This window comes from Phoxinus phoxinus (assembly GCF_949152265.1).
Source record: "Phoxinus phoxinus genome assembly, chromosome: 6".
NCBI lineage: Eukaryota > Metazoa > Chordata > Actinopteri > Cypriniformes > Leuciscidae > Phoxinus > Phoxinus phoxinus.
Window position 1 is genome coordinate 41,985,890 of NC_136881.1, and position 14,619 is coordinate 42,000,508.

Genomic DNA, 14,619 nt, shown 5'->3' on the forward strand with positions numbered 1-14,619 from the left:
CTCCCTTTGCTTTGAACTTTGAGCGTTGTAACTTTGCAGATGTTGTTTATGTTCAAACACAACATTTCACACCAACTACAGCTAGAAAAGTGAAATCATAATCAACCACCTCTTTGCTTCTAACCACAGGTTGAGATCTGTCGTTCTAAACACACAACTTTGCGATGCTGTTTGTAAATGTTTGTCAGAACTACGGGTTCGTGAAACACACACTCGTTGAATACTGATGACGACAGAACTTGCGACCGTAGTTGGCTAACGATGCTTTTGGGAAACACACCCCTGAATGGTTGCACTCCTAAAATTGATGTAAAACTGAATTTCTCGACTGTCTCCCTAGTTCTTCGTCATCGTGCTCATCATCTTCCTCATAGAGGTGGCGGCGGGGATTGTGCTCATCGTCTTCGAGCCTTTGGTGAGAGCAACACACACAAGCACATATACACTGAAGACATCTGGGGGAGGACTTACAATTTTCACTCAAATATTGCTAGCAATAATTAATGTGTTAACTAACATGAACTAACAATCAGTTATACATTTGTTACTTTATTTATTAATCTTTGTTAATATTAGTGAATACAAATACGGCTGTTCATTGTTTGTTCATGTTAGTTAGTCATGTTAGTAATGTTATCAAATACAACCTTTGATTTTAATAATGTATTAGTAAATGTTGAAATTAATATTAACTAAGATTAATAAATGCTGTAGAAGTATTGTTCATTCTTAGTTCATGTTAACTAGTGTAGGTAACTAATGTTAACTAATAAACCTTATTGTAAAGTGTTACCGTATTTTCTTGTAAAACATTTTTACTTAATAAATCTTATATATTATTATTTATTTTTTACCACTGCTAGCAGGCTTCACACACTTTCTGAACATTGAATTTCCAAATGGACGATTTTTCAAGATTATTATAAGTATTGGATATGGATTTTTGTGAATAATTTTATTGGATATTGCACCCACAAAGAACACATCTAGACAAATTTATAGAAATGTAATGTGTCATGTGAGAAACACAAATGCAAAACTCAAAAAGTAGTCACAAATACTTAGTAATTATGTTTTATAGAAGGGGCTTAAAATATAATTTAAGCCTTAAAAGATGTGAGCTTTAAATTAATTTGAATAATTACATTTTCTATAATCAAGCTCATATTGGCAATACAAAATACAGCACATTAAGAACCACAATGGCTTATTAAGTCTGTACAAAAAAACCCACATACATCTCATTATATGGTCTCTTTATAATTCCATAATCATATGTGGTTTAAATGAATCTGTCTTTATAAGTTTTATGGAGCGTGACTGTGAAATCAGAGGCTGAATGAGATTTTAACTGCATTCCAGTTTGAGAAATTTCTGGATGAAATTGGAGAGAGCGTTACTAAAAGCATTAAGGGCAACTATGGAAGCGATGAGGGATTCACTTCAGTCTGGAACAGCACTATGAGTGAGGTAAGACAACATCCACCATGCGTTTAATGATCATTCTGGCTGACATTTCTGGCAGTTTTCTGATATTACAATCCCAAATAATGCAAACGTGCGCATGTGTTTTTTTCTTCCAGCTGAAATGCTGCGGATATAACAACTACACCGACTTCATGGACTCTCCGTTCGTATCTACAACATCATTATATCCTGACACGTGTTGCACAAACAGCACAATCTGTAATGCAAATGCAGCAGATAGAGAGGTATGTTACAGAACGCTTTGGGCTAAACTTACTATCAAAGCAGAAATGCATGTAATTAATGAGATGCATGTATCTCAATGCACAATATTAATTTGTCACTCACTCAGCCAGTTAATGAGCAAGACGGCACGATACTTTTTGCATGAAGGACACATTGGTTTGGCTTGCAAATAATAAATGCCTATAATAAAAAGCAACCAACCATGTAATTGTGCATTAAGTGAAACAAAGAAAAAAACATGGTAAAAGAAGAAATGTTGCATAGGCATAAAGATGCACGTGATGTGCAAAAAAACAAACAAACTACTACATCTTTTGAAAAGAGAACAACATGAATGTGTTTTTGCATTGATGTGTGTTTTGCGTGTGCTCTTGTAGGATATCAAGGGCTGTTTCCAGGCATTAGAGCAGCTACTCAAGGATAACGCCGTTCTGCTGGCCGGTGTGGCTCTGGGAATCGCTGCTTTAGAGGTATTTACATCAGTCTCACACACACACACAAGATCCTCTGTGTAGACTAATATGCCGTTTGCACCGAATGATCAATCTCAGTATGTGATACAATAGAATTGATGGTCTGAATACTTGGAATAGCTTTAGTCAGATAATTATGTGTGCATTCACACCAATGGTCTTGATCCTGATTAATCACATTATAATGCATTTTTAAAGTTTTATTTTTTTATTTTACCTGGGTCATTTTTCATAAAATTTACCAGTTTTTGTTCCACGAACAATCTTTAGACAAGATATTGAAGTTTATGTAAACATCTGTATAAACAAAATTTGCCACAAAGTCGTCGCAACTAAAATAAAAACATAAGAACTAATCGTTTCACAATACCAACAGAGTAAGAAATCATTACAAAAATCATGTAACCAACTCATCCAGATTCTTTTTACTGTAAAGTGAATTAAAAAAGAAGAAGAACAGTTTATACAATATTGCACCTAATTTGTTCCTTCACAGATTGCAGCGATGGTCGTTTCCATGGTCCTCTATAAGGATGTAGGAAAATGAGGATGACCAGGACTGACTACAGACATTTCTGTTTACATCATTGTTTACTGTAACGTTTTACTATTCGATATGTTAACTGAAGTTATGTAAATACTTGACTCTCTGCTGCAGTATGAGTGACATTTGCACTACAATCTTTGATATTTTGTGTCCTCTTTTAAATGCATGTTTGCCTAAAATAATTGTTCGTCTGCTGTGCTCAGCTATAAGATATGACTCTGACTCCAAAGGTTTAATATCTATAGCTGATGTCATGTTGAATACTACAGCTCATTAAAGATCCCTGCAACATTGTCAACATTACTTACCAATGATTAAATTAATCTGCATATTTACATGTATTTGTATCAATAAAACAATGTTTTTAAAGATCTGTACCAACTTCTTGCTCCTTGTGAAGCACACACACTAAGTTTTTCTATAGTATATAAAATATTTGTATATATGCTGTAATCATCTCAATATATAATGGAAGGGTTATTTTATGTTAAAAGAAACAAACACTACTGACATTTCTCACTTCTCACATTGGATGTTAACTTTGTGTAGCTTAAGATAATGACGCATATAACGCAGCAAGACACTGGTGGAAGACATTCAAAGACAATGCAAATGTATGGCTGTCCAATAAATGTATCACATCCACTAGGAGTCCCTCTCTGTCTATTTTAATTATTTAATATAAAGCTTTCAGAAAATCCAGACATTTAATGTACTCACCTCCATATGCCAATTCAACACATTATTTTCTTCTTTCCGCCGTGTCCGTAATGCATGAAACTGGTGATTAATAGTCCAAGTCTTTTGAAACCACACAACATAACTCTGCTATGGATAGACCAAAACTGAAGCCGATAATCACGATAATCTCCTCGATCAATTAAAAAATGGCCCCTTTGGACGGTGCTCTAGGTTTGACGTCAATGACGCTAAACTCCAACGTTCCCGCGTGTCACGAACAGTTGACGGGTGTCGGATTGTTTCGAAGCCTCGACACAATATGGCACATTTGCTTCAACTGTTTCACGAAGCCTCGATCCGCCCAACACTATATTTGGGAGTGAGGAAAGTTCACAAATGGACTTATTGCACAGGTGGCGACCTCACAGTACCACGCTTGAGTTCACTGAGCTCCTGAGAGCGACCCATTCTTTCACAAATGTTTGTAGAAGCGTCTGCATGATTTTATACAGCTGTGGCCATGTAAGGGATTGAAACACCTGAATTCAATGATTGAGTATGATTACACACACACACAGAACGCACATTCTAGCTGACAGTCTCTAGTCCAGTTCTCTTGGTGTGTTTGGTGCAGCTTTTTTGCCCCGACGCAGGCGACAGCACAACCGGCTTTCATCAGCGCTAGTTCTTTGCGGTTGGTTTGGTGTGTCCCTGGCTTAAACAGCTGAATTCAATGATTTGGAGGGGTGTCCTGATGCTTTTGGCAATATAGTGTATTTCCACATGCATTTTGAAAAGCGGATTTTTTAGAAAGTGCTGCGGCAAGTTTTTGTGCCATCTAGTGGTTTCTAGAAAAATAAAATGAAAGGAACCTTTTACACCGCGGAGCATTTAGCCCTGTTGTACTCTACGCTTTCATTTCAGGAAGAAAGTAAATGATGTTGCATTGGAATAAAGTCACCAGCAGGTGGTGGAAAGAGCGCACAAGTATGGGATCTTTAGTGATCCCAATCAGGGATACCCAATACTTTTGGCAATATAGTGTATTTCCCCTTTCACACAGAGATTCCGGAAAATACACGGATAATGTGATTTGTCCCGGGATCGTTTGATTTTGGTTCTTTCTCACTGCCAGTGATTTTCCGGGATCTGTGAGTGCGTTCACACACATCCCGGTAAGATCCCGCAAAGACACGTGACGTCAGGATGAGACGTGTAACGTGCGCGTGGAAAACATGTACACTAACCCATCGCGTGCCGTTCCACAAGCTGGCGAGCGCTCTCAGCTTCAGTGCGGATAGTGAGGAGCTTCCTTCCAGTTTGCAGACATTTTTTTTGTTCTTTCTTTGTTGATGACGAACACAAGCTTTCTTCTAAGAGCAACACAGTCGGCTTTCATCAGCGCTAGTTCTTTGGTGTTGGTTTGGTGTGTCCCTAGCTTAAACCTACCAATGCGGTAATAATTTGGCGGGAGTTATAATTCAGCAAAACACCTGCATAAGAAACCAGAGGCATGGCAGCGATCACAGCTGCTCACCTCATCATCACAGCTGCTGTTAAACGCTAAATATATTCCTCTCTTCTTACGTTTGTCCGACAGAAGGTGAGTGACTCGATAGCAGGTGTAGGCTTTCTGACCACCACATTAATCAACATCATCTTCACTAAATATCACCAAAAATCAGACCAAATAAAACATACTTATAGTTCCTGTCATTATATACAGTATATACTGGGGCTAGTTGTCACATTTTTACACCAGTGAATTAATTTTTAAACACCACTGTCTGTATAGAGACACATTTAAAGTTGTGGCTATAAAAATCTAATGAACATCATCAATTATCATGATTCCAGTTTTGTGTTCCCCTTTGTCTTGTGTGGACTTGTGTGGATTTCCTGTTCTGTGCCATGTTTTGTAGTCCTTTGTAGTTTTCTGTCACACACTGCTCTGAGACACGAAGGTTGAGGATCCAAACACAGTATTTATTTAAAGGGTTATCCACAATCATAATCCAAATCCAAGCAATGTAACGGAGGCCAGCTATAGTGTTTAGCCTCCTTGTTAGAGCGCCTGACTCTCACGCCGGAGACCCGGATTCGAGGCCCGCACAGAGCGGGGCGAGTAGGACCCAGGTAGAGGGTTCACATTGGTGCCGTGACCCGGATGGGAGTGAGGTTTAGGGGGGTGAGTGCAACAGAGGCCAGCTAGTTGCTGTGTGAATAAACCTCACTCCTCTGATCTCAATAGGTGCTCTAGAGACTGACACAAGAGGCTGCAATCTTTAGCCTCCTTGATAGAGCGCCTGACTCTCACGCCGCAGACCAGGATTCGAAGCCCGCATAGAGCCGAGCGAGTAATTGAAGGGATTACACAGACATGCGCCGGCCTAACCTACTGCCATATATGCTTTCCCCACTAATGTATATGTCGTTTTTAAAGTCTTAGTGCGTAGCTCGTTTGCTGAAATCACGTGACTTGGCCAGTTTAATATACACTTTAAAGCACAGATTCGAAACAGAATGTTGAATCTTCATACCTTTTTATCATTTAAAGTTTTATTTGAAAAGGAATAAAGAGAAAAATATTTCACATGGACCCTTTAATACACATATAAAATGTATAAAATATTACAGAAACTACTTGTTTATTAATTACACTTTTTTCATACATTGACTGTTTATTAATATCACATGAATATAATCCATTACTTTCTGCAGAATGGAAACTCTGAAGATGCTTTTAATTTCCACTGGTAGTTGTGATGTGTATGTGTCCAGAGATGGGACAAAAGTTTAGCTTGTGCTTCATCTTATTGCGGAGTCTTGCTGTGTGGTTACAACAGAAATAAGACACACATTTACATAAATCAACAATACAAATAATCTGTGAAAAAAATACATAATTCTGTCAGTGAAACAACTTATATAATCCATTTTGTAACAAACGAAAAGACTATTTAGTATCTATTGACTAGTTGATTGACTACTGAGGACATTTTCTTTCACTCAGAAGAGCCGGACTGGTGAACAGCAGGTCTGGGATGGACAGTCTATGGCAAAAACACATTGATTAATCATTATCTGACTTCTGAATGGAAACTCTTTTGCACGTCTAGCTTTCGACATTCTCTTACTGTGAGTGTGTGGTAGAGGTCAGAGGATCTGGTCTTGGGGTCAAGAGCTGTATATGTATTTGCACTGAGATCATCGTTCTACAGGGAAACATAAACAACATGGCAATCAAAAGTGTAATCACTCCACGGTGTTTCTTCTCACATAAAATCCTGTACAATCTCGAGTGTGGTAATATATGTTCTACATGTATAAATAAGTTCTTATTGATTTATTGGTAGCCTATGATTCTGTGGTTCTTTGGCCATCTCACCTCATACTCGTGTATTGCTGATCTACAGTTTATCCTTTTCTTCTGACTGTTAAAAAAAACAAATGGAAACAAGCCATTTCATTGTTTCATTTAATAATCAAATGTACTTCTGAATGAATTCAAAGCAAATAATATTACTCTTTTTTTATAAATTTGTACTTACATTGTATAAAGTATGATGCTGATGATGAAGACTATTCCTACACATGCCACTGTGATCCCCACCCAGACGAGCCAACCAGCACCACGGCGAACTGAAAGAGGGAAAATATCATAATTAAATCTAAAAACTAAGAATGAAGTGTGTTAGTTAAAGCTTCACCTGTGACAGTAACAGCGTCTGATCTCTGAGATCCATGTGGATTGTGAGCCTGACAGTAGAAGCGTCCACTCTGTAGTGCACTGAACCTCTGTCCAGATCCAACAGCTGAGGCTTCATTCTCCTTAAACCAGCTGAAGTTCAGAGCCGGAGGGTTTGAGTCACTGATGCAGTTCAGAGTCACTGAATCTCCCTCCACTATTACACCAGATCCACTGATCAACACTGAGACGCTCCTGGGTGGGTCTAAAGACAAAAATTCAAATTCACAACAAATATTAGAAAATTATATATTTTAAGTTTTTGAACATTGTGCAGATGATCAGTAACTCACACATGACGTTTAAAGTCACAGCATCAGAGTATTTCTCTCCATGTTCATTGATGGACTTGCACTTGTATTCTCCACTGTCATCAGAGCTGATCTTTGAGATGCTGAAGATTCTTCCAGATCCTACAAACTTTACTCCTTTAAACCAGCTGAATTTCAGAGCCGGAGGATTTGAGTCACTGATGCACTTCAGAGTCACTGAATCTCCCTCCACTATTACACCAGATCCACTGATAGACACTGAGACGCTCCTGGGAGGATCTAAAGCAGACAAAAGAAACTATATATACTCTCTTTGTAAAATTTTACAGAAAAATATTGATATCATCAACCATTAAATTTGAGATGACAGACAACGTTTAGAGGATTTAATGTCACAGTTGCTGAACATCATTAACTCACACATGACGTTTAAAGTCACAGTATCAGAGTATTTCTCTCCATGTTCATTGATGGACTTGCACTTGTATTCTCCACTGTCATCAGAGCTGATCTTTGAGATGCTGAAGATTCTTCCAGATCCTACAAACTTTTGTCCTTTAAACCAGTTGAAGTTCAGAGCCTGAGGGTTTGAGTCACTGATGCAGTTCAGAGTCACTGAATCTCCCTCCACTATTACACCAGATGGACTGATGGACACAGAGGCGCTCCTGGGAGGGTCTAACAAAGAAAAACATAAATCACAATAAATTTGGAATCGCAGATGTTTAAAAGACTTCTACACGTGATTCTGGCCCCCACATTTTGTACATACTGCTACCATTCCCATCCATGTTGACTGGTGTTTGTTACTTGGGATTGAGTGAACTAACATTCAGCCAATCACACGCAATTGTTATTAGGCCAATCATCTCTCATGCACACTGCAATCTCTTTGGGGGATCTACAGTTGAAATATTTCGAATATTATTTTTAGTATTTCCCTAAAAAAAACCTCCAGCTCTCAATAAAATGTGAAGATTTTACATGAATATTTAAAGTGTGAAGATGGTGAAGGGTCGCCTGATCAAGATCTCACTCTGACTCTGTAACACTGTGAACCACATGTGCATGTTGGATATTTCATTTCAAAATAATGCTTTCACTCTTCTGCAAAAACGTTCCATTAGATGTTGGATCATGAAACCCATTAATTACAAGAACTGCACATACTTTTTGCCCATCACTGGAATTTTCTTAATCTGGAAAGAAAAAAGTGCAAATAAAATAGATACTCACACATCACATTGAGGTAAACAGCAGGAGAGATGTGAGTGTGTCCGTCTACAGCACAGCTATATCTGCCTGAATCATCTCTTCTGACTGGATTGAGGGAGAGTTTGTTACTGAAGTTACTCTCAGTTAATATCTTCAGTGAGTTTCTGTACCAGATGAATGTTGCTCTGTCAGTCAGAGCGCAGCTGCTTTTACATGTCAGAGTGACTGAATCTCCCTCTGTCACTCTCTCAGGAGACTCCACCTGAAGATCTGAACACAACACACACATTATATCTAGTGCTGCTGTCACACACTCATTATTATTCTACATAATGCACAGAAGAAGAGATAAACCTCATCAAAGGCTGCTGGCATGTTTAAAGGATTTAATGTCACAGTTACTTACACATGACATATAAAATCACATCAGAGTATTTCTCTCCATGTTCATTGATGGACTTGCACTTGTATTCTCCACTGTCATCAGAGCTGATCTTTGAGATGCTGAAGATTCTTCCAGATCCTACAAATATTCCTCCTTTAAACCAGTTGATTTCTGCAGGAGGGTTTGAGTCACTGATGCAGTTCAGAGTCACTGAATCTCCCTCCACTATTACACCAGATGGACTGATGAAGATCACAGGATTCAATGGAGGATCTACAGGTGAAATTTTTTATATTTTATATTGTTATCTTTAATTTATCATCAAAGGCCTCAAAGTGTCAAGGAAAACTGTTGAACATTTTTTTTATTGTTATTTTGATTCACTCACACAGACTAGAGTCAATAAGTAATTTCTTACTCTTACTATAAATCTCACTCTGAATATTGTCATGAATGATCTCAGCGGCGGTGCTAGGGTGGGGTTTGATTATTGGTTATAGACATGCTTACACAGCTAAATCCCCAGTGTTAACTTAACACTGCTCAAAGTTTATTTGAGTCCACACTCAGAGTGTTATAAGTAACACTGAAGCAGTGTTAAAGTTAATGAGATAATTTAGTGATTAATTGAGTTATTATTGTCACGATCCACACTCAAGGAGACAAGGGAGATCCAATAACAGTAAGTTATTTATTAGAGGGTGATCCGTACTCACAAACAAGTCCAGGCAAGGGTCAAATCCAATAGGGCAATCCAAAACAAGAACACAAACAGGGAACACAGGGAACAGAAGTGGCGTGATAATAGCAAAGGACTCCGTGACCCACATTGAAACAACCAGGGTATATATCTTTTTTTTTTATTTAACCTTTATTTAACCAGGTAGGCACATAGAGGACGCATTCTCATTAAAAACGGCGACCTGGCCAAGATAAAGCGTCATAGTGCAGACAACAATAAGTTACACATAAAAGACAAGACAATGTAGTACAGGTTACAAACAGGTGTTCAGTTGAAGCACATCATACAACAATAAATCAAAATACAATAACTAGACAATTCCTAGGAATCAGTGCTTAAGAACGTACTAGGTAAATTAACTATATGAAAGTAAAGTGCAGTTTGCATTATTAACAAGTAACAGTACAGAGAGAGAAAATGATAAATAATAATTGCTCTAGTTTAGGAAAATGATAATGCTAACATGAACAATGGTGTGACAGTAGGTTAATTATCAATCGTTTGAAAGTGGATAACGGAACAATAGATTCAAGCCTTAAAGTTTTTTGGAGTTCGTTCCAATCATTGGCAGCAGAAAACTGAAAAGAAAAACGGCCGAAGGAAGTGCGGGCATTGGTAGTGGTTAATGAGATGAACCTACTTGAGCGTAGATTGCGAGAGGGAGAAGCTACCGAAATTAAGTTTCTCAAGTAGGTAGGGCCTTTGCCTAAAATAATTTTGTATATGAAGTAGAACCAGTGTCTTTGACGTCGGATGTGAAGGGAAGGCCAACCAATGAGTGTGTAGAGATTACAATGGTGAGTGCTAAATGGAGCGTTGGTGGCAAAGCGTATAGCACAGTGGTATAGTACATCCAACTTTCTAAGTAGAGTGTTAGAAGCAGATCTGTAGACCACGTCACCAAAGTCTAAGATGGGAAGAATAGTCATATTCACAAGAGCATGTTTAGCAGGGAGGGTGAAAGAAGCTCTGTTACGAAAAAGAAAACTGATCCTGGATTTGATTTTAGACTGGAGTTTGTTGATATGGGTATGGAAAGAGAGAGAAGAGTCTAACCAAATACCTAGGTATTTATAAGTGTCAACAATCTCCAAAACAAAACCGTCCAAAGTAGAAATTTGATTTGTGTATGAAGGTGCAGAGAGAGATCGATTGAAAATCATGCATTTGGTTTTACTAGGGTTTAAAAGTAGTTGAAGTCCGTGGAATGAATTTTGTATGCTATTGAAACTTGCTTGAAGGTTGTTTAGTACAGTGTTCATAGATGGGCCGAAGGTGTAGAGAATAGTGTCATCTGCATATAGATGTATCAAAGAGTCACCTGCGGCCAGGGCCACGTCGTTAATGTAGGCGGAAAAGAGTATGGGGCCCAGAATTGAGCCTTGTGGCACCCCCGTAGAGACAGCCAGTGGGCTAGATAGCAAGCCCTCAGATTTGACACACTGGAATCTATCTAAGAAGTAATTAGTGAACCAGGCAAGGCAGTGATTTGAAAGACCCAGACTCTTTAACCTACCAATAAGAATGGTATGATTGACGGAGTCAAAAGCTTTGGCCAGGTCTATAAAAACAGCTGCACAGTAATGTTTGCGGTCGATAGCAGATATGATGTCATTTATGACTTTGAGTGTGGCTGAGGTGCACCCTCTACCAGCTCGGAAGCCCGATTGCATATCGGATAGGCTATGGTTAGATTCAAAATAGTTAGTGATCTGTTTGTTTACCAGGTGTTCAAAAACCTTAGAAAGACAGGGTAGAATAGAAATTGGTCTGTAGCAATTGGGGTCTAAATTGTCTCCCCCTTTGAAAATAGGGATTACAGCAGCAACTTTCCAGTCTTTCGGGATATAAGAAGTGTCAAGAGAGAGATTAAAAATGGCAGTTATGGGTGTAGCAATAACAGGAGCAGCCAATTTTAAAAATAAGGGGTCTAAATTGTCCAGTCCAGCTGATTTGGATGGAACGAGATTTTGTAATTCCGTCAAAACATCAACTATCTGGATGTGGGCAAAAGAAAAGAGTGGCAGACTGACTGGGGGAACTATGGGCTGTGGTGGGTTTATAGCTGTGACAGAAGGTGCCAGATGGAAAGCGTGTCCAGCTCTTACAAAGTGTTTGTTAAAGTTCTCTATAATGTCTGACTTTTTAGTGGTGACAGTGTTTTCAAATCTTAAAGCGGTGGGCAGCTGGGCAGAAGTGTTATTACCTTCCATAGACTTTATTGTGTCCCAGAATTTTTTATTGTTTGTACCACAGGAAGATCATTTTTGTTTGAAAAAACTAGATTTAGCGTTTCTAACTGTCTGTGTGTACTGGTTTCTTGCTTCCCTAAATAATTGCATGTCATGGGGATGTTTCGACGCTAATGCGGCACGCCACAAGGTGTTTTTGTGTTGGCTTAGGTTTGTTAGGTCTGGAGTATACCAAGGACTGTATCTAAGCTTAGTTCTAAATTTTTTGAGTGGTGCATGTTTGTTTAAGCAGGCAAGAAAGGCGTTTTTAAATAAGAACCAGGCATCCTCCACAGTAGGGATAAGTTCAATGTTCTTCCAGGACACTTGAGCTAAATCAAATAAAAAAGCTTGCTCACTAAAATGATTTAGGGAGCGTTTGAATAAGATAAGGGGAGGACTTTTAATGGCTGATCCATTGTGCATGCATGTGTAACCGAATTAATGATATGAGTGGTGGTGATTGACGGCTGTGAACACCAATCCGCAAGGAGGATCCACTATTTAAGAGCTGGTTGGTTGTGGCCTGGGATGCGTCACGTCCGGCTCCTCCCGTTCTTCCGTTGTTGACAGTGGACACAGGTATGCTTCATTAGCCTGTAGCAAGTTTTGTTGTTTGCTGTGTGCATGACAGTAATGATTAATGGTGCATTCTAGCCTGTCTTTTCTCCGCCCGGGTTCCCTCGGCTTGTTTTGAGTGGATGCTAAGACAACTAATCTCTCAGGTATGTGCAAACTGTTTTATGGAAAGCAGATTGGTTAGCCTTGTGGGGTTTGGGGATAAGTTGACGTTTCGCGTTGTGTGCAGTATTCCCTGTATCTCAGCTGAATGGCCGTTAGATGAATACCGTATACCCGTGCCTGTAAAGGGATAATAGAACTCATCTCCATTTTGTGGTAACTGTTATGCGCACAGTGATATGCGAAGAATTTTAGCAGGTGAGGTACGCATTTTAGTAATTTTTTTCTGTGTGGATTTGTCTCAGGATTCTCTCTCTCGCTCGGGAGCGATTTGTTTCTGCTGTAGTTGCAGTTCCGGTTGCTTCTCTGTTGCCATACTGCGAGAACGCCGTATCGTCCAACTAATCAAGAGGATTGTCGCTGTTTGGTTTCTCTAAATTATAGTTTAGTGTATTTGAGGTGACGTTCACTAATTTGTGAAATAAGGAGAAGATAACCCCGCGGTTGCTTCTTTCAAGCTGGTCTGAATTGAGTTAATTTGTTTCTTTTCTTTTTCTATTGTATTAATATCTGTATATTGTTTGATTTGATATTACTTTATTTTGCCCTGTTCCTGTGATCAGTGATGTAATCAAATTGTGATTTATTGTAACTGTTTTGAAGTTTGTTTCTTTATTTTCTTTCAGTCGCCGGGGTCCCACGGGTGACGGTCTCTTGTGGTGGTGGTGGTGCTCCTCCTACTGTTGCCGTGCTACACTTGTGAAGTGTTTTGGTTGCGTAATCTGAGTGCACGGAGCACGGTGTTGTGTGTGTGTGTGTGCGCAAGTGTGCTTTTGCTTAACTAGCTTAGTGACCCCTTCTTCGTGGTGAACCCCAGCCCTGTAAGGTTGTATTTCTTTTCTTTTCAGTGTGTACTTGATGGTGATGTGAATCATTGTATGTCATTTACTGTTCTTTGTCTTGAAGCCGATGTCAGCCATGCACTGAGTCATCAGACACATGCTGGTGCAACGGAGGTTATTTTAATCTGAATTTCATTCTTAATAAACTTAATATCAATAAAATTTTGTACTACTTCATGATACCCACGTTTCTGCCTACCTTCTTAAAGAGAGTCGAACCTGTGTGACCTAAATTTTTAGGTATCATTCATATTTCCCGGGGTGAAATTCCCATGGGTGGCGTAGTCAAAATTCCTTGTGTCTGAAACCTGTACTACTCCGTCACACATGCAATAAGGCAATGGTCACTAATGTCCTGACTAAAAACAGCGGACGAGAATTTAGTGGGTAGATTAGTTAGGGCGATATCAATGAGAGTGCCTTTGTCTGCCGATTTCAGGTTGTATCTAGTGGGTTCTTTGATTATCTGCATAAGGTTTAGGGCATTCGAGCTTAGATAATAAATTGTACTTTCCTACTACTAAATTCTGAAAAAACAGAGATTCTAATTATTGGACAAAAAACTTCCACATGACATGAGAAACCAAATTTGCCTTGATCTTTTGGTATATAAGAGGTCTTTGTACCATTAAAGGCGGGCGTACACGGTGCGAGTTCGGACACTCGGGAGGTCGTGAGATATTGCACACGTTACGAGTCAGTTAAACTGATAATCGCGTCAAAGCAGCTGGTACACGGCACGACTGTCCTCCTGCATGAATTTTATCCCGAGCTGGCGGTTAAACACAGTCTCTGTGAGAGCTTTCAATGTTTCAGGCAATAGCTTCAGATAGAAAAATGACAGAAATGTGTGTGCAAATGCAGATACTGTAACAGTAGCCATTCCGTTCAACATAAAAACATGAGAGAGAGAGAGAGTGTGTGTGTGTGACAGTGTATGCGCACGCTGTGTGGTTGCTGCCACTGAGGTATAGCCCCATCGATCTAGCCTGTGAGGCGGTTGTGTATGATTTGGCAATAGGGGACAGC

At 39.2% G+C, this 14,619-nt stretch overlaps 2 protein-coding genes across 2 annotated transcripts in view; one reads left to right on the forward strand and one right to left on the reverse strand.

Annotated features, from left to right (window-relative positions):
- Nucleotides 1-3,108, forward strand: part of tspan34a (tetraspanin 34a) — a 6,842-nt gene extending 3,734 nt beyond the window's left edge. The window contains exons 4-8 of the mRNA XM_079615941.1: nucleotides 341-415; nucleotides 1,363-1,470; nucleotides 1,584-1,712; nucleotides 2,091-2,183; nucleotides 2,683-3,108. Of these exons, the coding sequence (XP_079472067.1) occupies nucleotides 341-415; nucleotides 1,363-1,470; nucleotides 1,584-1,712; nucleotides 2,091-2,183; nucleotides 2,683-2,733 (456 nt within the window). The 3' untranslated portion in view covers nucleotides 2,734-3,108. The remainder of the gene's footprint in view (nucleotides 1-340; nucleotides 416-1,362; nucleotides 1,471-1,583; nucleotides 1,713-2,090; nucleotides 2,184-2,682) is intronic.
- A 2,990-nt stretch (nucleotides 3,109-6,098) lies between these two features.
- Nucleotides 6,099-11,449, reverse strand: LOC307000563 (B-cell receptor CD22-like; the record flags this gene model as incomplete). Its single annotated transcript, XM_079616206.1, has 9 exons — nucleotides 6,099-6,629; nucleotides 6,803-6,848; nucleotides 6,966-7,056; nucleotides 7,125-7,367; nucleotides 7,456-7,713; nucleotides 7,855-8,112; nucleotides 8,671-8,919; nucleotides 9,056-9,307; nucleotides 11,098-11,449. 9 exons carry the CDS (start codon nucleotides 11,447-11,449, stop codon nucleotides 6,495-6,497), a joined length of 1,884 nt encoding a protein of 627 aa, XP_079472332.1. The 3' UTR covers nucleotides 6,099-6,494.
- Nucleotides 11,450-14,619: the final 3,170 nt, after the last annotated feature.